Source organism: Galeopterus variegatus, unplaced genomic scaffold, assembly GCF_000696425.1.
Source record: "Galeopterus variegatus unplaced genomic scaffold, G_variegatus-3.0.2 Scaffold458, whole genome shotgun sequence".
NCBI lineage: Eukaryota > Metazoa > Chordata > Mammalia > Dermoptera > Cynocephalidae > Galeopterus > Galeopterus variegatus.
Genome location: NW_007726569.1, coordinates 392825 through 416332, shown reverse-complemented (window position 1 = coordinate 416332; position 23508 = coordinate 392825). Strand labels below are relative to the sequence as shown.

General features: G+C 36.0%; 1 protein-coding gene across 18 annotated transcripts in view; it reads left to right on the top strand.

Moving 5' to 3' along the window:
- SGIP1 (SH3-domain GRB2-like (endophilin) interacting protein 1) overlaps window positions 1–22785 on the top strand; it is a 203456-nt gene extending 180671 nt beyond the window's left edge. For all 18 annotated transcript variants that reach the window (XM_008569017.1, XM_008569015.1, XM_008569028.1 and 15 more), the window contains 6 exons: window positions 6320–6475; window positions 10632–10764; window positions 14619–14821; window positions 16170–16234; window positions 16793–16957; window positions 17963–22785. In XM_008569017.1, coding sequence (XP_008567239.1) covers window positions 6320–6475; window positions 10632–10764; window positions 14619–14821; window positions 16170–16234; window positions 16793–16957; window positions 17963–17985 — 745 coding nt within the window. In that variant the 3' untranslated portion in view covers window positions 17986–22785. The remainder of the gene's footprint in view (window positions 1–6319; window positions 6476–10631; window positions 10765–14618; window positions 14822–16169; window positions 16235–16792; window positions 16958–17962) is intronic.
- Window positions 22786–23508: the final 723 nt, after the last annotated feature.

Genomic DNA, 23508 nt, shown 5'->3' with positions numbered 1-23508 from the left:
CACCCCAGTTGCTGTCCCTCTGATCTCATCCCCGTCCCTCCCCTCCTCGTCTCTGAGCTCGTCTCTGTCCCTCCCCTCCTCATCTCTGATCTCATCTCCGTCCCTCCCTTCCTCCTCTCTGATCTCGTCCCTGTCCCTCCCCTCCTTATTCACTCAACTCTAGCCACACTGGCCTCATGGATGCTTCTCTTTCTTCACTCCAACCCCACCCACAACTCAAGGTCTTTTCGTTTGTTGCTCTTCTTGCCTTAGTGAAATCTTCTCCCAGATATCTATGTGTCTTGTCCTCTCACTTCCTTCATGATATGACTCTTCAGCGAAATTATCAAAGAAACCTTCCCTGTCCACCCTACATAAAATAACAACTCTCAACAACCCACCCCTCTCGGTACTTACTCCTGACCTCACTGTCCCTGTATCCCTCATCTCTAACATCTTACATATTTTTTTCTGTTGTCCATTTTGCCTTTTCTCCCGCTGCAATGTAAGCCTCATGAGAGCTGGAGTTTGACTGTTTTGTTCATTGCTGTACCTTCAGCACCTAAACCAGGACCTGGCATGGAGTATGTATGGTGCATTTGCTGGGCAAGTGGAGTGGAATTACCTAACATTTACAGAATGGCTACTTTGTGCTTGTCATTGTGCTAGACAGGAGATATATTGGTGGTAAAGGCAGATGACATGGGAAATAAGACTTGTGCATAAATATTATACAAAGGCCACTATTGAAGAGGTGTAAATATGGTGTAACAGGAGTCAAGAGGCCCTTAATAACAGTGCTTTTTTTTTTTTTTTTTAAATCCCAAGCAGTGGTATAGCAGCTTATCAATCCCCTGTAGGCCTGTCGCAGTACAAGCCAGGGTTTTCATCCGTGTTCAGTTTCCCCAGCACACGATGACAGGCATGTAGGGCACTCTGCACCTGTGAGCCTGCTGTCCGTGGCCTTGGCATTCCAATGATGTGGCACTTGAGCCAAATTAATACTAGTGCTTTTCCTATACTCTTCCAAATTAACTGAGTCATTGACTTGTGGATATATAGGAAGTCTGTTTTCAATTATAATGCCATAAATAGTTGCAGTATATCCTGTATGCTGTTATATGGGAGATCCAATATATTTCATTAAAATTTTGAGATCTGAAATTTATGAACAGATCATGAAGTGACATTCTTCTATATTTAATTTCATCTCCAGACAGTTAATTATTTGAATTGCTCTTTCTTTGTTATTAACTTTCAAAGAAATGACTCAGGTTAATCACCAGAGGAAATAAAGCCATCCCTGGCACCAATTAGAAAAATGATGCAGAAAAAACATTCAGTTTTGTTTTAGCCTGTATTTCCCCTTCATCCTGCATCAAAGCCATTTGTTTTCAGAACATACATTGGAAATAAAAGCCCACTATCTTAAATTTTATGTACCGTGGAATATAATTCATTCACATATAGTTGCCCTCTTTCCCTGAATATTCAGAGCACCTGTAACAGGTATTCTCACATGTGAGTCTTTCTCAGTAGCTCACAGGCAGAGAACTTCTTGACCTCTGCTACTGGTCAGGGAAACACATTTCTCATCATAAGTTCATATTTGAACAAACTTGTTGCCAAAAAAAAAAAAAAAAAACTAGAAAGGGATGAATTCTCTAATGCCCCAGGAAAACTTAGGTTTCTCAGTTATATCCCGTCCGCTTATCATCATATTTTAATTATTTATTCAATATCTGCCTCCCTGTTTAAACTAGAAATTTGTGCAAAGACCATGTTTATCGTATTTGTCACTGCCCATTCTAGTGAATTACATAGTGCCTGGTATATTGTCTAGGTACCCTACATGTACATAATTGTTAAATATATGAATTTAGAGGCCAGCCCCGTGGCTCACTCGGGAGAGTGTGGCGCTGGGAGCACAGCAGTGCTGGGAGCGCCAAGGCCGCGAGTTCGGATCCTATATAGGGATGGCCTGTGCGCTCACTGGCTGAGCGCGGTGCGGACGACACCAAGCCAAGGATTGCGATCCCCTTACTGGTCACAAAAAAAAAAAAAAAAAGAAATGTATGAATTTATTTTTAAAACATTTTATTGAGTTCCTAATCCATTCTGAGTTGTGTGTTATGCATCTTCACCTTCCAAGAACATAAGACACAGTACTCGCTTTCACAATAGTTGATAAGATATGCAAGAAACTACAACACGGTTTTCTAGAAAAGATCTGTATATGTTTTCAAGGGAACCTAGAGAATGGAAAAACAAAGGAAGGCTGAATGGAGAAGATATTAAGGCAAGCTTCAGAAAGGCCTTCCTTTGAACTGGATCTTGTAATATGAAAAGAATTTTGCCTAGTACATAAGTCAGTGAAAGGGGACTATAAACAAAAAAAGAGAAGCTGCATGTGCACAGAAGTATGCCTGAAAAGAGGGCTGTGGGCTTAGTTATCAAAGTGATACATGGAAGTCACATTTTGTGGGAGGGATTCGTTTCTGATGACTTCATATAATTTGAATTCACACATTCCTTGACCAAAATTGACCATTATTTCTGTTGACCAGCTAACGTGGTGCTGCCTGTGGCAGTAGGGAGAACCCAATTTATGTCATTGAGCCAGTTGACTTTGAAATTTTACCAATCTTCATAAATGTTTCATTTGTGGGGATTCAGATTTTATTCATAAAGTAAGAGTTTATTTATAGTTCCATATCACATTATTTTTAATTTCTGTAATTCAACTCACATGAAATGTAGATACCTTGGATACTGATAGGAGCAATCATTAAAGTTAGAAAAAGATTCTCCTTTAGTGACTATAGAAAATATTAAATTTTTATATAGAAAATTTCAGATCAACTTAGACACTGGATGGATTAATGAATCAGCAAAGGCCTGACTCTGACAGTTAAGATGCAGAAATATATTTGAGGAGCCTCAGTGCATCTTACATTGGATTGTGTGGACACCTCCTCCTATCTTCTGCCCAACACCATAAGCCCTTTGAAGGCAGGGGTTGTTTTGCCCATTTTTATAGAAAATTTCAGATCAACTTAGACACTGGATGGATTAATGAATCAGCAAAGGCCTGACTCTGACAGTTAAGATGCAGAAATATATTTGAGGAGCCTCAGTGCATCTTACATTGGATTGTGTGGACACCTCCTCCTATCTTCTGCCCAACACCATAAGCCCTTTGAAGGCAGGGGTTGTTTTGCCCATTTTTTAAAAAAAAAAAAAAAAAAAAAAAAAAAAAAAAAAAAAAAAAAACCTTGCATAGTTAGAAGTTAATAAATGTTTAACTCAATAAATGCTACCTCCTCCCCTCTCCATCTTGCTTTCAAAAGAGAAACGTTATCTCCTACCAAGATACCACTCAGCTCTCATTTTGAGCAAGCTGGAAAGGAAACTGAGATTTCCTACCAGTTAAAAAACATTTGAGCCACCACTGTTAAGGACAACGTACTGAGTGACGGGAGGTGCTGAAATCTAGTTTAACAAGTGATCTAACTGTTGTTTGTTTTTAAGAGCTACCAAATAATATTCTGCATGCCAAATATTGACAAACATCAAGAGTAGACTCAGCTTGAGAGACTCCAAGCTAACCATCAATTCAGCACCAGTAAACAAAAAAGGTTAATTGATCTAAAAGGTAGAAAAGGAAGACAGCAGCTTGCATCAATCTGGGTGATCAGTAATATTCTCCAGCAAAGAGAGAGCTGCAAACTTCCGAAAACCAAAATTCTTATTCAGAGCAGTGCAAAGTTGTGGATGAAACATCTGAATGAGACAGGGACACATGGCAACTTTAGGAAGCTCACCTTCCCTCCACCTCTACGCCAAACCCAGCTATATCCATACAAGGCTATAGTAGTTTCTCACATAAGTTATTTTAAATGTGTATCAGGGACCACCTCACCTAAACCAGGTGTGTCTCATCACTCACAGAATTACGCAGTATACAAGATGACTGTGGAGCAAAACAGAGTCCCCTGTGCTCAGATGTGAACAGTTTTCATTTATTAATCTCAAGTTCCCTGGAAAGTACATTCCAGAACTTAGAGCTGAAGAAGTGGTACAAGAGTAAGTTATCCAGATGTATGTGGAAGTTGTAAAGAAGCTCACCCATTTTAAGGATTTATTGTTTCCCAAAGAATAAACCTTTTAAGATTTCTGCTTCTAGCCAAGGTGGAGCAATGGACTCCACCTTGTAATTTACCCTCCCACCTGAAACAGCTCAAAAATATACAAAATATCTGAAACAATGATTTGCAACACAGTGGACATAGGGCAAAAGACAGTGATCCCTGAGAGGTGAGGTGTGTCATATATCTGCTCCAACTTACTTTTTTGAGAGTTTCCAGGCATGGCATAGGCAGAACCCAGCAGCTGTTCATGGGCAAGTAGTCTCACTGGGGCACTCCACTACAACACTGGCTGAGGGAGGTGCCAGAGTAAACTAATGGCTGGTGGGTGATGCTGGCTACCATGCAGTGCACAAATTGGCAGTGGAGAAGGTACATACGTGGCAGAAGCGTGCAGCTGGAGAACCCACCTGCATGGCAGGATCTGGGCACTGGGGGAGCCCAGCCACTGGCACTACTTGAGCCACACACAAGCTTCCTGCGCTAGATAAGCCCTGTGCATTACAGGAACCTGCATAGCAAGCACACTGGAACAGAGAAGGAAAACTCCTTCTTTCCGCAATGACTCTCCAGCGCCCTCTACTGACAAAATTTAACATGGTGCCTGTTGGCAAAGGAAAAAAAAAAAAAATAACGGGCTTGTTATTTTCTCAAAGTAGGCAGTAAAGGGTGAATTGGAACTGAGAGGCAACAAACTGATTTTATCTAAAAAATCAACGCAGTGATTCTAAGTTTTATCCGCAAATCGAAAGGACTTACAATAGACAAAATAACTGAAAAAGAACAAAGTTGGAGGACTAACATTGATTTCAGAACTGCTATGAAGCTACAGTAATCAAGACAATGTGGTATTGGTTTAAAGATAGGCAAAATAGATTAATGGAATAGAGCAGTAAATCCAAAAATATACCTACACATATATGGACAACTGAATTTCAATAAAATTGTCAGGGCAATCCAGTGGAGAAAAGACAGCCTTTTCTCAACAAATGGTGCATCCACACACATACAAAAATGAACTTAAATCCATATTTCACATTGTATACAAAAATTAACTAAAAATTGACCATAAAGTTAAACATAAAATAAAAATAAACTTTTAGAAGAAAATATAAGTGCAACTTCTGTGATCTTGCATTTGGCAAAGATTTGTTAGGACACCAAAAAAAATAGCTGGATTCCATACAACCCATAAAAGAATAAATTGATGAATTCAAAACTTCTGCTCTTCAAAGTTGCTCTTAAGAGAAAGAAACAAACAAGCCATAGATTGTGGGGAAAAAATCTCTGAAAATCATGTTTTTGAAAAATGATTTATAACCAGCCTATGTATAAAGAATTCCCAAAATTCAATAAGGGAAACAAAAACTCGATTTAAAAACTTGGCAGAGATTTTGAACATTAGGGATTACAGAAAAGCATGAGGAAACTTTTAGGGATGATGGATATGTTCATTATCTTGATTGTATTATGGTTTCACATCATACCATTTTATGGAATTTTATACTATAAATAAGTGCAGTTTATTGTATGTTAATTATACTAACATAAAGCCTTAAAACAATTATTCTTCCTTCCGAACTATAATCCTATTGTGTTTATTTCTATGACTGTCTTACAGTTTTGACCAAATAGACAAGAGTTTTTATTTTTTTCTGTTCCAATAGACAAGTTAATGGAATTAAAGTAGGAAGCAAGAACTTGACCTCATGAGTATATTTAAAAAAACATATTCAAGGCATTTTTAAAATAAAATTTTATTTTATCAGGTTACTCATAGAACAAAAATAAATTCCAGTAAAGTGTGATTATATTGTGCAATTTAATGTCTTCAGTTATGGTTCCAAAAATTCAGAAATCAAAGTCAGATAGAACCACCAGAGTAGATGATTCTAATAGTGAAGTAAAACTGTAGACTTTTCTACAGAAAGGGAAAAGCTGCATTTTTCTTCTTATAGTTCAAAACACATTCGACAAAATAGCCACTTTTTTTTAGGTGTGTTAAACCACTGAGGTCTCAGATAAGTTAGGAATTCTTTAGTAGTTGAGAGTAAAACTGTAAGAGTTTGCCTTTCATCTCTTCTGTTGTCTGACATTGTTACATAAATCTTTTCTTTCTCGTAGCTGTTTTGATTCACAGTGTATTGACCTGGCTTCCTCTCTCTCTCCTCTCCTGTGTTTTGATATGCCAGATGTATTGTTAAGATTACTGGAGAAATGGTGCTGTCCTTTCCTGCCGGCATTACCAGACACTTTGCCAACAACCCATCCCCAGCTGCTCTGACTTTTCGGGTGATAAATTTCAGCAGGTTAGAACACGTCCTGCCAAATCCCCAACTTCTCTGCTGGTAAATATGACTTTGCACAATTTTTTTAGAGATATGTATGGCTTAGCACTTTGTACTTAGAGGAGGGATGTACCTTAGCAAGAAGTAGCACTGTAGCAAAATTACCACTATTCAGGTGTGCTTGTATGTTCAGACACAGATCTTTATCAGCTGTCAAAGTTTTCTGTGTGTGATTGTGTGTGTATGTGTAGCTGTATATGCACCTTTGTATTTTAATGACCAAGTATCCCAAGTAGTTAAGGAGACAGAGTAATAAAATCTGTATTAGTGACGATTTCTTCGTTGTCTGTTTTACTTGTTATCAGTAGACAGTGGATGAGGATGGTGGGCAATGAGGCCAATAACAGGAATAAAATCCATTTATGGTATTAGCGTCTTTTTAAAATCAAATTCATGAGCTTGGAAACATTTTTTATGAAATATATGACTTCATGTAATTTCAATTGTTTTGATGGAAATTTACATATATGACATCAAAGAAGTGTGTGCGAGTTTGTTTACATAAATATACTTTTTCTCATTTTTTAACTATGAAACCTGAGTATGAAATCTGTGTTATGCACACGCACATGCTGTCACACAAACATGCACACATGCATGCTATGAAAATAGTCATTCTTGACAGCTTCCTTTCCATCATCAAGTCCTGATATCCCATCTAAAAACCTCTCTCTAACATGGCCACTTTCTTCCTTTACTGCAACCTCCCCTGTCCAAGTGACCACTATCACTTCTCTGGACTCCTGCAATTGCTTTCTCCTTCCCTCTCTAAATCCAGTCTTGCACCCCCTCCAATACATTTTGACAGCCAAATGACACTTTCTGAGGTAAATCAGGTCATCTTCACTCATGCCCTCTGGTGATTTCATTTTGCACAATGGCCTTTGAGTCCATGCATCGTCTACCTTTGCCTGTCTTGCTGCCCTCATCTCCCACCACCTTGCCTTCTGATCCCTGCAGCTCCAGCCAACCTCAGAAACAGGTTGAGTCCTTCCCCACACCCAGGCTCTGTGCACTTGTTTCTTCTTCACCTGACTCCTACTCCTCCTTTAGGGCTCAGCTCCCTGACTGTCCCACTATCCTCCCCAGCCCCACCCACCAGTCCCGAACTAATTATGTCGCCTTGTTATTCTCTCTCAAGGTACCCTCTTCTTTCTCTTTGTAGCACCTACTGCAATTAATAACTATGTATCTCATTGTATTTCTTTATTCGTCCATCTCCCCGATGACTCTGTATAATCCATGAGGGAATGGAGCACATCTCTCAGTCCCCACTGTACCACCAGAACATTCCACTGTGCCTGGCTCAAGCAAATAAGGACTTGAGTAATATTTTTGTTGAATGAGTAAGCAACTCAACCATAATTTAAAGAATGTAGTCAAGACAGATATGGAAATAACTAAAGATTGTTGGTATCTGGAATTTGAGAACCAATATATCATTCAATTCTCGACCAAGTGAGAGTTTTAATTTCAGTGGTGATGAAACAGTCATAGGTCTTTCAGGTGATTATCAAAATCACTTCCTCCTCTTTGGTCCTTCTGGCAAACTTGAGTTTAGGCTTAATGGTATAAAAGAAATGATCATCCATTAAGATGAAAAATAAATGTGAAATGATCAAGATTGGAAATTATTCATTAAATTCTTCTGTATCCCTCTGTGTTTCTGATGTGCACATTGAGTCACTTAATTTTATTTTTTGAGACTACTTCATCTGAAAATAGGAGTAATGTGCCAATATTTCACCAGTTTGTTTGCAAATATGACTGGTGTGATATTTAAAACTTTTATTGCATTTTTAGACAGTCACATTGCCAAGCTCTTAGGCATATGTGGAAAAGTTGTATACATATATTGATAAATTGAATTAAATATCATAAATTGAATTAAATATCATAAATTGAATTAAATATCACTCATAATATTTTTGCTTGACAAACATTATATAGACCCTTCAATTATTACTTTAAAAAAAACAAAAAAAAAAAAATGAAAACAATCCCCTAAATCTAGTCCTTATCAATTCTAAATACTTGATAATTGTGACAAGGCTATGATGGGTGACTCTTTAGTCATACTCGTATGTAGCCTATGTGGTTTTGTTGCACAGTACCACTGCACCATCACCACTACCACCCCTAGGTTTTAAAAGGCATGTTGGCCAAGCATTATTATGGATTGCAATATAAGCCTCTGTCTTCTTATACCCAAACCAATTCTCTCATTTATGTTTACTGAAAGACTTCATTTAGGTTAGCATCAGGGCCCCTGGAGACATTTAGGCTTGCAGTCTTTGTGACAGGGGCCAAATTGAAGTTTACTTCTACTTTCCTGTTATGAAAGGGGTTTGCTTGTAAAGGATATTCAGGAACAATTGTTAACCCAAGTATGAGACCAAAGAATTCTCCAGACATCTTCAGCATTTGAGAATTCTGTCTCTGTGTAAGCATTTGATTGGCAAAGCTTACTTGAATATTTATTAGAGAAATAATCATGGACATATGACTTAGCTTATTTGTTATTAAGCTCAGCAAATGCATTTCTTTTAAAATAGATCCCAATTATTCAGATCTACTTACTATGAATTAATGACATGCTGCTAGATATTAATTCCAAACCTCTGTTTTGGTATAGTGGGAGAGTATGACCTGCATAACTGACTAGAGCTGGACTCCTGACTCTCACTTACTAGCTGTGTGACCTTAAGCAAATTACTTAATTTCCCTGACTCTCTGTTACTCTTATCTCCTGCTTCCTTGTGTAGTGACAGCTCTGGAAGCTTGGGGTAAATTAGACACTTTCAAATAAAAAAGTTTGGACAGCCCTTATCAGCTTCCTTAGCTCAGCTTGACCAGGGGCAACCAACATCTCATGGGCCAGGAGTTTTTTCCATCCCCTTCCTCCATTCCCAGAGCCAGAGAGCTTTGCTTTGTCCTCAATAACCTTATATTAGGGCACAATAGGACCTCACGGCTCATGCTGAGACTTGGCCATACCCTCCTGACAAAGGCAGTTTTAAGGCCCTGATATTTGTTGACTCAGCTTTTTTGATTTGTTTGCCTTCTAGAGGCTGAATCATAGCAAATTACTTTTGATCTGCTTTTACCATTTTTTCACTTTATCATCCTCTCCTTTCTCAACCTCTAATTTTCTCTTTTTATAAGTTTGCTCATCTTTAAAAATGAGGATAATAACTTTTCCTTTACAGGGTAGATTTCAATGAAATAGTTTATAATGTATCAAGCAGAGTGCCTAGCACATACTGGGTGCTCAAGAAATTGTAGCTACTATGGTGTTATATAGAATGTTCTGAAAGTAAAGGGTCAGTAAACGAGTTGTGTGTTAAGTCACTGAATCACTCGGGCCTCAGTTTCCTTATTATGTGGGAAGTGAGCAGATGCTTTATACACTTTTGCCTGATTCTTTTTATCACTGAGACAAGTATTTGCAAGAGAGATAGGGTGAGTAGTCTGTGGAAAGGCCTCTGAGCAAAGCTAAGGACTCTCATAGGGATACAAAACTCAAGTTTGTCAAGAATGCACTCTACTTTTCTGTTGTAACTACCATGATTATTGTCATTGAACTCCAGGCTGATCTTCTAATGAAGTGACATTTTTTATTATTTTGATGCTCTTGGATAAAACATGGTAAATATTGAAAAGATAGCATTGTCATTTTAGAATCACCCTTTTCTCCTTAGTTGGTGATAAAGACTGTGTTTACATTTGGCCAAATATTTAACTGGATAATTTCTGAGAACTGCTGGGTCAATTCAAAAGGAAATCAAAGTATTCAGCTCCTTGATTACATTAAATCAGACGACACGGTGGTGACGTAGAAAGGGCTATTAAGTTTGGGTTAATAAATAATTCACTCTTCAAAGCAACCAATTATCATCATGATTGGTCAATATTCTTGGGTACCCACTGATATTTATAGTAATACAATAGTTTCTTCCTATGGGTATTAATCTATTAACATAATACTATTCAGAACTAAATATGTAATAAAACCACACTACTGTTAATGATATAATCTCTACCAATTGTCAAAGGTGGATATAGAAATTAGATCATAATTTGCTAAGATGCTTCTTGTGTGGTTTATATTTGTTATAAGATGCTACTAAATCATTTTTTCTTCCCAATTGAATAGTGATAATACACAAAATGATGCCAATACCAAGGAATTCTGGGTAAACATGCCAAATTTGATGACTCACCTAAAGAAAGTGTCTGAACAAAAACCCCAGGCTACGTATTATAATGTGGACATGCTCAAATACCAGGTAAGCCTATTAGTAAGGTCAGGGTGTTTTTATCACATTACAGATTTATATTTTAAAGTACATAATATTAAGTAAAAGTAATGTTTCTTTTAGTATTATTTAAAATTATAAGAAAATAGAAACCTTAAAGGGCTAGTTAGAAATAGTGACAAAAATATTTCATACCTATCCTTATTAGTTTAAACTTATAAGTAAAAAATTTATTAAAAATTAGAGTAGCATGTCATAAAAATGAAGTTGCAGGAAATTACATTAATTAACAGTATAAGAATTGATAAAGTAGATCACTGTAGTTTTGTCAACAGCATCACTGTACTCTTATTTAAAACGATTAACTATAAGCAATCTGTTTTTTTTTTTCTTAGTGTGATAGTCTTATGAAACAGTTCTAATAAACATGTTAAGTAATAATTAAACATAGGGCCGGCCTGTGGCTCACTCGGGAGAGTGTGGTGTTGAGAACACCAAGGCCCATGGTTCAGATCCTATATAGAGATGGCCGGTTAGCTCACTGGTTGAGCGTGGTGCTGACAACACCAAGTCAAGGGTTAATTAAGATCCCCTTACCGGCCATCTTTAAAAAAAAAAAGAAATAATTAAACATCAAAAGAATGCTTGATAAGACACAATATAGTATATGAGAACTTTCCTTTTGTGTCTAAGATTGCTCTTACCCCAAATTATTACTGATCTAGTAAATAAGCCTATTCAAACTAGGATTCTATAAATAGAAGTCTTTATATTTAATGTAACCAAATTCATTGATTCTTTCTTTTGTGTTTAATGCTTTTTTCTATCTTCTTTATGAGATGTTCTTCTTATAAGAAATCATGAAACTATTCTTCTGTATTATCTTCTAAAAGCTTAAGAATTTCTCACATATAGATCTAAAACAGTAAAACAATGATTTCTGTGTAAAAAAATTAGAATTCTATAGTGCCTAGTTGAGTCTTCCGTTGATTCCAAGTCACTTGAACTCCTAGATTATTTTTAATGTATTATCATTTTTGTGATTAAATATGCTTAGATTATTTTTCTTAGGATGAAGAAAGTTGTACTTCAACAAAAATCAGTAAATGTCAAACACGACTGCACTTTTCAATTGCCAGGAAACTTGTAAACAAGTGCTGGTTCTGGACTGGTGTTAAAAAGAAATACATACACCAGCTGGGTCCTGAGACTCCCAGAGATTTCTATTTAATTGTCTCAGGATGAGACCCAGATATCGTATTTTTGATGTCCCCCAAGTTATTCTAATGCACCCTATGGGTTGAAAAACATTTATTTAATTGTTGTATGGAAACTATTGAAAGTGAAATATTTATGTAATAGTATATTTATAAAAAAGCAAACAAATGCAATGTTTTTCCTTTGAGAATAGTATCATCTAAGCTTTGGACATTATTGATAATACCAACAAACATATGATATGACATATATCATCACTTTTATAACTAAAGTATAATAGAAAATGTATTTTATTTAACTTTTTTGCCCCAAAATATTTAAGCATGTTTAGTGACTGCTATAAGCTTGCGGAGAAAATGAAAAGGAGTAAGAAAGGGAAACTCCAAATGTACTTTTTCGCTGAATGAAAAGTTAAATTTCAAGGCACATGCATGGCTCTCCTACCCAAAGTGTGAAAATAAACTGTAGTTATTTCCTTCATGAACTCTGATTACAAACATTGCATCCACATTTTCAGTTTAGGACAAAAAATTTTTTTGAAACTCTTCAGTTCTGTGCAGTGTTTATAGTTTCCATATTTGTTAAGTAAACCTAGAAAGTAGACAGAATTCACCTATTGCAATATTAGCTTTGTGTAAAGTATTAGAGTGTAGGCAAGAGATCAAATTCTGGAATTAAATAGGCTTTCTACCGGTCACTGACCTTGGGCACTTAATTTCCCAGACCCTCAGTTCCCTCATCTGCAAATGAGGGTAATAAAGACACCTACCTAGACATTATACAGGCCGTTGTAAGGAGCTAATAGCCTAATATATTTCAAAGTATTTTGTGAAATGTAAGTAGCTCTAGACCTGTCATTTTATTTTCCAGTGTGCTCTGAGGAATCCCCTCTGCTGTTATTTAGTTGTGCTTTTGTTGTTCTCTTTCAACAGTGGAAGGAACTCTGGGAGGTGGGAGTGGGGAGCACAACTATCATTTTGTGTGACTGTCCTCAAATTGCAGCATGTTTAGTTTCTGGCCACCAGTAACATCTCCCAGAAATTGGGAAAACAAAAACACCTTCACATATCCGAAAAGCACCTCCCCAGGTAGAGGAACTATTATCGAGTTGAAAACTACTGCTGAGGATGTAGTATAGAAAAATAAGTGGTGGAGGGGATTCTGATCTGCTTCTGATCTACTTGAGATAATAGATTTCTAAATAAAAGTTCATTAGCAGAAAGGATTGAGCTGCTGACAATATTTAAAGTTTAAAAACTATTATAATAGCTAGCTAGCTAAAATTGTCATCAAAAGTCATATCTTTTATTTTATAGAAGAACTTATTTCTGGGCTTGTTTCTGCAATAGCCACTCCTGCCTTGTGAACTCAACCCCCCTTCATGACCCTTCCCCATGGTTTCTATATGTGAAGACATTTCCAGGAGAGTTGTTTATATTCTTTTTTTTTTTTTTTTTTTTTGTCTTTTTGTTTTTTTTCGTGACCGGCAACGGATCGCAACCCTCAGTGTCGCGCCCGTACCGGACCGGGACCGGCAACGGGATCGCAACCCTCAGTGTTGCCCCCGCTCCTCGCTCAGCCAGTGAGCCGCCGGTCTGCACATGGGATCCGAACCCTCGGCGGGAGCGCCGCCACGCTTCCCAGGCGGCGCACTGTAGCAGTGTGCCACCGGGCCGGCCCGAGTTGTTTATATTCTTGAAAATAAGCAAAACTCATACTCCATGAATAAAAATCCAAGGGCAAAGACACCACCCACACAGTGCCTGCAGTGTGCATGTACTTATAAGAGGAGAATCTTCTAGAAATCTATTCACCATCACAATAAACAGCAGAGAAATTATAACATTGTGAATTTTTCACTGTGGACCCATAATTCAAATCGATATTGTCTTTAGATAAGACAAATTTTTGTTGATTCTACAAACTTGGCTTTTTTGTGGTGGGATAAACTTACGATTAATTCTAACTAGAATCAACAGTAGAATGTAGCCCTCCCAGTTAGAAGACCTGGGTTCAAGTCCTTACTTTGGAAAATCCCAGAAGAGTAATAATAACTTGCTTTGTCTAACTCACTGGTTTGTTGTGAAAAGCAAATATGGTAAGGACAAAAATAGGTAACATTTATTAAAATGTTGATTCCATACTATGTGTGAGTCTCTGTGCTGAATGTTTCACATAAAACGTCTTCTTCAGTCTTCCCAACAACACTATGGATAAATATTATTGTTATAATTCCTATTTGGCAGATGAGTAAGTAACTGAGACTCAGAGAGGTTTAATGATTTGTCCAAGGTCACTCAGCTCATAAGTTGCAGAATCAGTACTCACAGCCAGGACTGTCTAGCTTCATGTCCTCAGCACCTAACCAGTGTGCTATTCCCTTTTTCTAAGTGACACAAAGTGCATTGTAACTCTAAAGTGCTATAGAAATTTTAGTAGTTGATCCTGTGTTTTTAATATTTAACAGTTTACTTGAAGCACCCATCTCTCTCTTATACGGCGCCCATCACAGTGCTTTTCAATGAGAACTCATTTGCGAGCAGCATAAACAACATGATGACAATTTGATATCTAAGAACATTCCTGCAAGAGGTAGTCACAGCTTCTGCATTTGTTTCAGATTAACGGTCGATGCTTAAATATTCTCTTCCCTGTCATTTGGCAAGGTGTCTGCCCAGGGCATTCAGTCCACACCTCTGAACCTGGCAGTGAATTGGCGATGTGAGCCTGCGAGCACTGACCTGCGCATAGATTACAAATACAATACTGATGCAATGACAACCGCTGTGGCCCTCAACAATGTGCAGTTCCTGGTCCCCATAGATGGGGGCGTAACCAAGCTCCAGGCTGTGCTGCCACCAGCAGTCTGGTAAGAAGCTCCTAGTCCCCTTTCTCTTCACCAAAGGGCTCCTTCTGGATGAAGGGGTCACAGCTTCTTAGCATTTGTGTTTCCTCTAGGAGATGACAACAGGCATGTGGATTAGGGTTTAGGGCAGGAAACAGAAACCGCTGTAGCTATTTTAAGCAGAAAATAATTTAACACAGGGATTTCAATGCTTATACAATAGTGGAAGATCTAGAGGAACAGGCTTTAGGCTGGATCTCCAAGAATGTTTCCCAGAACACTGGAGAAATGGCCCTCTCAGGGAGCTTTTACCTCTGCCACAAAGAGGGGAAAGGAGAGAAATTAGAAGGCTACCAGTGGAACCTACCACTGTGACCTTGACCCAAGGATCAGAAAGCTTCTGTTGGCACCTCCTTAACTGCTTCTCAACACTCGCAAAACTGAAGACTAGACTGCTCCTTTGTTAGAAGATCCCCACATACTCAGTTAGGTCACTGTTCAGAGGAAAACAAGCAAGAAACCAGCAGGCGAGGACCTCTGCCTGCCTGCCTTCTTCCCAGTCTCAAACCGTGCACGTAGTTAATGGAACCCAGTTTGCATCTAGGACCCTAACTAAAAGGGAGTCTGGGAAATGTAGTGTTTCATTTTCTAGCCTCTGGACTACAAAAAGGAACACTAGAGAAAGTATGGGACTAGAAATTGAACAGATACTAAGCGCCAATAGAGTCTGTTATAAAGGACATGTTCTAGGAAGAACACTCCGGTTTTTCCATAAGGACCATCAGAAGCAAAAAGTAGAACATATTTTTAAAAAGAATGTCAGCCAGATCACTGTTTCAATTTAAATTACCCGAATTTACTTGATGAACTAACACTTTCCATGTATTATTTCCGTAGACATGTTCAAAAACAATTTTTTTAACTGCATTGTCCTCTAAATGTTTCTCACAGTGTTGTAACCAGTTACAACAGGACAGGGAAAAGAGAATTTATATATGGGTAGATAGATATATAATTTTTAAATTGTAGCTAAACTTTTAAAGATTCATTTTTAAAAATTAATACAAGTTGAGAATTCCAAATCTTTGAAATCTACAATGCTCCAAAATCTGAAACTTTTTGAGCACCAACGTGACACTCAAAGAAAATGCTCACTGGGGCATTTTGGATTTCAGATTTCCAGATTAGGGATGGTCAACTGCACATATAATGCAAAAATTACAAAATCTGAAAAAAATCAGAAATCTGAAACACTTCTAGTCCCAAGCATGTTGGTAAGGGTTACTCAACCTGTACCTTTTGGAAAAAATATGGCATCCATTAAACAAAGACTCTCACCTATGCAAAAGCCTTTCACCTATTTTATTTTTAGGAATGCTGAACAACAGAGAATATTGTGGAAGATTCCTGATATCTCTCAGAAGTCAGAAAATGGAGGTAATATAATCACAGGCTTATTTCATTTAATATGTAAAGCAGAAATAACTTTTAAGTGATTAATAACTTAAATATTAACCAAAATACATATAGCACTAAAAACAAGCAGAATATTTCACTGTATTTTTGCATTTACTTATTTCAATCAATAAAAGCAAATAATTCCTTATGAATCCTCCTCTTCCCCTTTTCTACCAAGACTCCACATCAAACAGATCATCTTTATGCAGAGAAAAGCTCTTAAGGAAGCATGTTTTCATCCTGTACCAGATCCCATGCTCCCTGATTAGATAATTTTTTGCTTTCTTCCAATATTAATCATAGGTTGGAAAATACATGGTCTTTCAAGTAGAATTTCGCTGAAGTACATTTTTACCAGTGTACAAATAGTTACTCATAATATTCAATGATAAATTTTATTCATCACTATTTTGTCACTAAAGCATATACTATTTCCTAATAAATCTGATTTTGTATGTTAACTTTTGAATACAGTTTGCAAAATTATATCCAGAATGTTGCATTGACTCTTACCTTGCAATAATGCTCTTTTTTTAGGAGTGGGTTCTTTATTGGCAAGATTTCAGTTATCTGAAGGCCCAAGCAAACCTTCCCCGTTGGTTGTGCAGTTCACAAGTGAAGGAAGCACTCTTTCTGGCTGTGACATTGAACTTGTTGGAGCAGGGTATCGATTTTCACTCATCAAGAAAAGGTTTGCTGCAGGTAAGTGGGCATCTTGAGTTTTATTTGCAAAAATAATGTTGCCTTAGCTACTCTCCCTTCAAAAGGAATAGGTTGTGATTTTCTCTTCTTCCTCCTCCTCTTCCCATTCTGAACCCCCAGACCAATTAGAAAACAAACTAATTGTTGAATGAAGTTAAAAATAGAACAATGAACTGGAAATCGAAAAACAGGAAGGCCCTGGCTACGTATTCTGGCATGTTTCTTATGTGGGACTGACCAGTGGTTCCTGTTATATAAATGTGTAGACTGAGGTTCATGGAGTAAATCCTACTTTTGTTATATTGACAAACAAGGCCAATGCTGTTTGCTTTTGAATTTATCTTCCACCTGAAAACTTTTTGTTCTCTAACGGACTTCATAGATTTTAGAATTGTCAGGCTTAGCTGAGATCTGGGAGGACCTATTTTTCTCTTTAGTAGCAACCTTAAAGAATCTAGATGACAGATCAGAACTGGTTACCCATAAGATGAACGTAGCCATGAGACAGGTCTTAGTTGCTGCAAATAGTAGGGTTTTTGTTTGTTTGTTTGTTTTTTATTGGAGGAGGGGGATTCTCCGATACTAGGGTAACTATACTTGCCAGTGAGATTTGCTGAGATAAATCCTGGGTTTTATGCCTGTTGTACTGATGTAATTATTAATTATACCCCTTTCACTCTCAAAAATGATCCCAGTAGGAAAATAGATAGTATGAACACCCTTCCTAAAATAATTTGGATTCTCATATCCAGGAAAAGAATCTCCCAACCTATTCTGGGCAAAATCTAAACCTCTGCAAATTGTTGATCTATGGAAATGTGAAAAGGCTTATCTGGAAAATTGGAAACTTAAAAAACTTTATGTATTTTATATTAGTATTGCACCCATAAATTATGCAGTGTTCGGCTCCCAGGGATAGGGCAGGAGAAATAGAACTGTTACCCATATAATAATCCCATTATTTTACTAACAGATAACCTATTGGTATGTTGTTTTGTTTTGCAGGAAAATACTTGGCAGATAACTAATAAAATCTTATGCAAGGATTTGGAGGATTCATATAATGGAGAACTGTTGTATGAGAAACAGGTTTTAATTTGGTTTGATGAAAACAAACCAATATCTGCACTTGGGATATATCAGCTGGAAAGTCAATGACTTTCAGTGTTGATTTCTCCCCCACAATACCATGATGAGAAGTCCTACAGTATTTACTTATAGGTGTAATATTGTTAATGGTTTTAAAATGTATTATTGTATTTGTAAATTGTACTCTCATTCCAGTAAGGCAGTTAGACACTTGAGTTCTAGCATTTTACCATTCCTGAAATGGATGTAATTTAAACTGTGGTATGTAAATTTAATAGTAGTACTGGTGAATGGCACAATGCTTACAGAGGTAGATTGCATTTTGTCAATATATAAAATTTAAATATAATATTGATAGCTGTCATAAAGGGGGTGCCACATATAAAGAAACAAATGGAACTAGAAGAAAAAAAAAACACTTTTCTTCAGTCCTTAGTATGTTTTACTCTAGTGCTAAATAAAACTTCTATCTTCAAATGTTTAGTGTTAAATTCAGAAAATATTTCAGAAAAAAATTCTATGGTTACAGCATATTCAAAGAAAAGCATTAATTACCACTTTTTAAAAAGCTTTTTTTTCAAACTGCAAATTTCATAAAAATGCAAACTGTGTAAACAGGGCCTCTTATTTTTATAACTTGTGTAAAAAGGGAAAGCAATTCATATTTAAAGTTTAAGTATATTAAATTATAATCAAGAGTAAAGAAGATGTTGACATCTTAACTATTTCCCTCTCTCTCTACAGTTTAGCAAATGTGGCGATTGCTAAATAATCATTCTGACTAAAACAAAAATTGTGATTTTAAGATTTCAAGACTTTCCGTAGTTGAACTGGATAACAACTTTGCACATTACTCCAAACAGATGGTCTCTCTCATCCAGCATGGGGTAATGAAACCTCATGTCCTGCTCTTTTCCCCTAGGAATCAGAACATTGAGACTAGGAATCTCAGAAAAAAATTTTAGTTTCCCTGTTCAGATCCAGAAGGAGAATTTTAAACATCATCATTTATATCATTTGGGAAGAAATCAAAATACTTCATAAATGAAATTTTGTTCATATTATTGTGCAATAAACTTCCTTTTAGATAATTAAGATTCACTGTATAAAACTGTAAATCTTTGCCATTCTCGAGGAATCAAGAGGAGAGTTACCAACAATTCATATCATTTCATTGTTGGAAGGTGTAGTAAAAACCGTAATTACTCAGTCTGGCCCCACAGTATGAGAATTCAGAGAGAAGAACATATTCAGGAGTCCTAGTTGTAAAACCTTCCCTCATTAAGATCTGAGAGTACTAGTCTTCCTTTAAGTCATAGCACTTATTTTAAACACAAACCAATTCCTATTCTAGGTTATACTACTAAATAATTATAATTATTAAGCTGTTATATTTATCATTAGTTGCTAAATTTAATTTTATATCCACTCAAATTTGACAAAGAATCTTTAGTCCCTTCAAATTTTAGAATCATATTAAAATTTTTAAGTCTTACTTTGAAAATGAGATTGTAACTGGCAATTGTTTGTAGTGGAACTTTTAAAATTAATTTTTGTACTCCTTAATCAGTGCTTGCTACCAAGAGAATGTCCAAAATTATCTGTTTTACCTTAGCAGAATTCTTCCTCTTCAAACAAACTCTCAGTTGGCTATCCAAAGCAGTCTGGTGTTGAAATTTTTTTTAACAAACTGATTAATGCTAAGTAAACATACCCAATTCGATTTTGAAACCAAAATAGAAAATGCAAAATTTTAAATCCCAGGAAACACGGGGAAGTTTAGAACACTAAAACCAATGGAGAGTAATCAGCAGAAAATTGAGAATTATCCAGCATATGAATATTAAAAATGTGTTTTTAAGTAATGAATTCATGAAAAACCATATCGACTATTAACACAAAGCATATTAAAAATGTGTAAATATTTTTCATTCTCATGTCTCTTTATATTTTATTTTATATAGATCTAGACTGAATTAGTAATTAAACACAAGGGGGTTTTTCCCCCGCAAGGAATAATTTTGTTGATATTGTAAAAATGTAATTAAAAACATAAGTTACAATAATTTCTGACATTATCCAAATGTTTTCAGGAACTAAATTTGAAACTATAAAGAAATCCTATGATCCCTTCATTGGTGTTTATGAAATGGAAAGGGTGTCATTGATTTCAAAATTTTGAAACCTTAAATAACCAGAACCTCAATAGAGAATTACCACTTCTCCCTTCAAAAAACAGATCAAATAAGAACCCACTAAGTTCATATCAGGGATTTAGATTTTGGTGTTTTTTAATCTTGTAAGTTATAATCTCCTGTTATACCTATATCCACAGTACTGTAGAATAAGAATTCATCTTTTAAAAAATGATCCTAGAGAATGCAAGAGTCTCAGTTATCAAAAATACATTAAGCTAGATTCACTGTTGGTTCCTAAGTCAGAACAAAATGGGCTACTACGTATTAAGACAATTTTCAGTAGCAGGAGTTAAATTTTTTTAAAAAGGGTTCTAGTTAACCAGAGCACCATTTTCTGAGCATTATGTTTAAAAAAGGTTCTGCTCTAGCAAGACAGAAAATATGAATGATACTGCTTTATTTTGGCAACATGAAAAGTATGTTTTTCTTTTCGAATAAAATTCCATATTTTCATGAAATTTTTAAAAATAGATTCTTATTAAGAATTAGTCTGAATTTTATCATAATTGGAATTTATAATTCCTACAAATTAAATTTTAAATTATTTTTAAAGCTATATTCTTCTCTACACCTACAGCCAAAATAAAAATTCACTATATGGTATTTGGGAATATACTTCACCTGTAAAGAAAGAATGTTCACATTTCAGATGGTTTTGAGAGGATAGGAATCCCTCAGAAAGCCAAACTACAGATATTCTTTTCTTTTTTTATGTTTTTACTGCATCTCAACCTGCAAAGTGAATGAGCCATAGTTACACATATGTATTTCCATTTCCAAATCTTTTCAAAGAAGCAGGTAACTACATTAGCTCTATCGCTAACTCCTGCTGAGGGACTTTGGACAAGTTGCCGCCCTTGTCAATTCCCCATTTTTAGAATGAGGGGTTGGGATTTCCAGTGATTTTCAAGCTTTTCTTAATGGTAGGACTTTTTTCTAATAAAATTGTACATGAAATCCTGTTAGGCAAAACAGCTTAAAGTAATGAAAGAGTTTCTCCAGCAGTTTAAATCTGGGCTCTCCAGGTCACCTTTAAATGCCACAACACACAAGTAATCTCTAAAGTGTCTTCCAACTCTGAAGTTCCATGATTCTGCTTTACTCAGACTAACCACCTTTTGAGGCTTTATGAGGAAACTTGTCCAATCACAGTAATTGGCTGATACACACTAAAAACTGATATGTACTTGAGTGCTTACCATGTACCACCCACTAGAGATATTAGCTCTTTAATCCTTATATCAATCCAAAAAATCGTAGGTATTCTTTTTAATTCCTGTTTTTAAAATGGTGACATTGAGGCTTAGATTAATTAATTTGCCCAAAATGACACTGCAGCTGAAGTAACCCAGTTATATTGACTGCAGAAAGAGTGCCTTGCTCTGTTTTGCTTTGTCCATTCTGGGGGAAAAAAATCATCTGTTTTATTTTACTATACATACTCCTTTTGATTGCCAAGGTAAAAGACAATACAAAAAACTAGTATCAAAATAAGGATAATTCCAAAAGAAACTCATTTAAAAAGAATCAGTATTTCTCAAAGTATGATTTTTGGACCATTGTATTATCACATTAAAAGAGGGCAATGATTTTGACTTAGTCAACACTATATCTCCAGAGCCTAGAAGATAATAGACATCAATAAATTTGTATTGGATGAATAAATCTCTAGAGATGGGATTTGGGAATATGTATTTTTGATAAGCATTTAAAATTTGAGAACCACTGCCCTAGTAGATCTCTAAGGTCCTTTTTAGTTCTGACATTATATCAAATTTTAAGCATTAAATTCTAAGTTGAATACCATTTTTCTAGTCAGTTTATTCTAGTCAGTTTATTTTTTGGTCAGTTCATCCAACTTCCTTCGATCTTAAGAAAAGATTTTTTTTTCAAGGAAAATCCCTATCCTTTCCTTGGAGTTCTTGTGTTACACTATCACAATCTCAAAGTAGCCTGAAGTGCATTCTCTCATTTTCACATTTCTGTCCTCTTCAGTGTCTTAAAAAACTTAAAGTAGTACAGAGGTTGCAAGCTGTCACTCATTCCAAATACAAAGTCCTAATAAATGTCCCCTTCCTTGCAAGGGACACTCAGACCTCTAAGTTGTGAGTTGACCCTATTTACTATTTATTTTGTAGGCTTTTGACTTTACAAGTGTAGATTACCCCCATTCCAAAAGAGTTGCACCAAACATTTTGATTTTTGCATTTTTCAAAATAATCACAGGCTGTCAAAGTTGAATGATACAGTAAAAAACCCAGGTACCTACTAAAGAGATGAGTGTGTGTGTACGTGTTTGTGTTTAAGCTTTCTCTTTCCCCAAAGATTATGCATTTGAGCAAATTACCATTCAGTCTAAATGTACTCACTTTGCTCCATGGTTTTCTGATGAGCATTTTTTAAAAAAAAATGAAAGTATGATTTTTAATAATATCAAAATGAGAGTGATCTCTAAGTATAGCTTTAAAAGTTAATATAAGTAAATATGATGTTTCTGTGAAATGAGTCAAATAAAATTGTTGATATGAGTGAACAAATCAATCCATGTTACATTGGTTCAAGAGATGTTTCTTATTACCCTCCTCATCACCCTTTACTGTATGTGCTTCTTTCTTGAGGCTTTTTTGTATTTTTCCTGCTTCTTTAGTTTTTGTTTTGTTTTGTTTTTGTGTTATTTTGTTTGTTTTTTGTTTTGACAAACAGTATCTAAATGCCGTGCTCTCTCGTCTATTAAATACTCATGTACTATCATTACGTTACCTTTTGTCCATGGAATGCATGGAGGAAAAATGAAATAGGGTACATTGCTTAAGCCTCCAAATAGCAAAAACAAACAAACAGCAGCAAAATACTTGCCTTTCTCTTGGGTCATTGCTTTCATGTTTGTCATCTTCTGCAGGCTAAAGTTGCATTTTTAATATCTAATTGAAATCTAAATATCCTCTCAAAAGAATGTCAAATTTTAGGGTCTGCTGAGTTGACCATGGTGAGACCTCTTGATTGGCCCTCATATTTAATATTTGATTTCTATCTTACATGGATATTCCTATGAGGAAAGGTGCCTCTTTGTTGACATTCACCATGGGAATAGTAATTTGTTCTCTAGGTTTAACTTCTGAAGTTATTTTTCCTTTGATTTATAGTATTTCTGATTGCCACGTTCTATCCCCAGAGTAGTAGTATTTATTGTCCTAAATACATCTTTAACCTTGTAAGAAAAGATGTTTCAACCAAAAGCAAATATATTTTAAATGTTCCTTAATG